The sequence below is a fragment of the Myotis lucifugus genome, unplaced genomic scaffold, assembly GCF_000147115.1.
Source record: "Myotis lucifugus unplaced genomic scaffold, Myoluc2.0 scaffold_510, whole genome shotgun sequence".
Lineage (NCBI taxonomy): Eukaryota > Metazoa > Chordata > Mammalia > Chiroptera > Vespertilionidae > Myotis > Myotis lucifugus.
This window is the reverse complement of record NW_005871558.1, coordinates 7,539-8,996: the sequence shown is the minus strand read 5'-3', so window position 1 is coordinate 8,996 and position 1,458 is coordinate 7,539. Positions and strand designations below refer to the sequence as shown.

At 60.9% G+C, this 1,458-nt stretch overlaps 1 protein-coding gene across 1 annotated transcript in view; it reads right to left on the bottom strand.

The window, feature by feature from the left end:
- The window catches only part of SCCPDH (saccharopine dehydrogenase (putative)), a gene marked incomplete at its 5' end in the record, with an annotated part of 22,154 nt that extends 21,308 nt beyond the window's left edge, over positions 1–846 (bottom strand). The window contains one exon of the mRNA XM_023745024.1: positions 825–846. Within this exon, the coding sequence (XP_023600792.1) occupies positions 825–846 (22 nt within the window). The remainder of the gene's footprint in view (positions 1–824) is intronic.
- Positions 847–1,458: the final 612 nt, after the last annotated feature.

Genomic DNA, 1,458 nt, shown 5'->3' with positions numbered 1-1,458 from the left:
CTCCCCTCGGAGTCCATGGGTCCCCGGACCATCTCTTTGATCGAGATGTGGCCAGTGAAGTCAGAGGCCCTGATCTCCACCAGGTGTAAAGTCTGCTGCCTGTCCGCCATGACGAGCGCACAGCGAGCCGCGGCCCGAGTCGGGCTGAGTCCTGGCGCCTGCGCCTCAGGCAGCGACCGAAGTCCCGCGCGCAGCAACCGTCTCCCCGGGCCGCCGCCGCCGCCTCAGCCTGTGCGCCGCGCTCCCGACAACCCTCGAGCGCCGCCGCGCACAGGCCACGCCCCTCCGCGCAAGGCCAGCCCCCCGTCGCAGACAGGCCACGCCCCGTCGCACACAGGACACGCCGCGTAGCGCACAGGCCACGCCCCTCCGCGCAAGGCCACCCCCCGTCGCACACAGGACACGCCCGCGTAGCGCACAGGCCACGCCCCTCCCAGGCCTTCCCCACCAATCCGCTTCCAGGCCTGGCAGGAGCGGACGGCGGCCTTTCCTACGTCCTGTCAATGGCCCAGCTCAGCTCAGACCGCAGGGGGGCGCCCCGGAGGCGGCGGCTTTGGCTGGACCCCGTTATGTTTGTTGCAGGAGGAGGTGCGCAAAGGAAAGAGCTTGTGCCCCCCAGCATCGACCTATGAACCCGGAGGTCACGGTTCGATTCTGGGTTGCGGGCTCCACCCCAGTGTGGGGCGTGCAGGAGGCACAGGATCATTGATTCTCTCCCATCGATGTTTCTCTCTCCCTCCCTCTCCCTTCCTCTCTGAAATCAATATATATTAAAGAGTTCGAGAAAACCTGATGATTGGAGGGGACTGCCCCCACCAAGATACCGTTTTGGTTTCGAAGCACGTGGGACAAGTGATGTCAGAGTGTGGGGGCTCCACGGATCATCCCAGCCCTGCCCAGGGCCTGGCTCTGCAGCGGTGACGGCGCAGCGCAGCGAGCCCCGTGGTCAGACCCCTCGGAGACCCCTCTTCGCGGTCGGTGACCCCGTTGTTAACGTTGAAGCTCCGCGGGGAAATAATTCCCGGAAGAGTCCTGCCATTTGAGCTGCAAAGTGAGATGAATGGTGGCTCAGGAAATGCACTCTGGGTCCATTAGGCAGCCAGCAGGTGTGCGCATGACCTGCCCTAGGAAATGTACGGCAGTCACGGCTCCTGTGAAGGGAAACCGCAATGGGGAGTCAGCAGTTTCTGTTGACAGGGAAAGCAGCTAATACAAGTCGGAAATTCCCTCGTGTGCTACAGAATTTTAGAACACGTGGTCTTAGCACAATGAACGTTGCAAAATACTCAGACCTGGGCCTATCTCCCCATACCCAGTCTCTTACCAATCTCTACGCTTCATGCCTCAACGTGGTGGGTCTGGGGGGTCTTCACAAGGCAGTTTCTGTAAAATAGAGGAAGCCAGTATCTCACAGAGTGAACTCAAGCAGTTTTATTATGAAGGGGTAAAGAGAAAAGG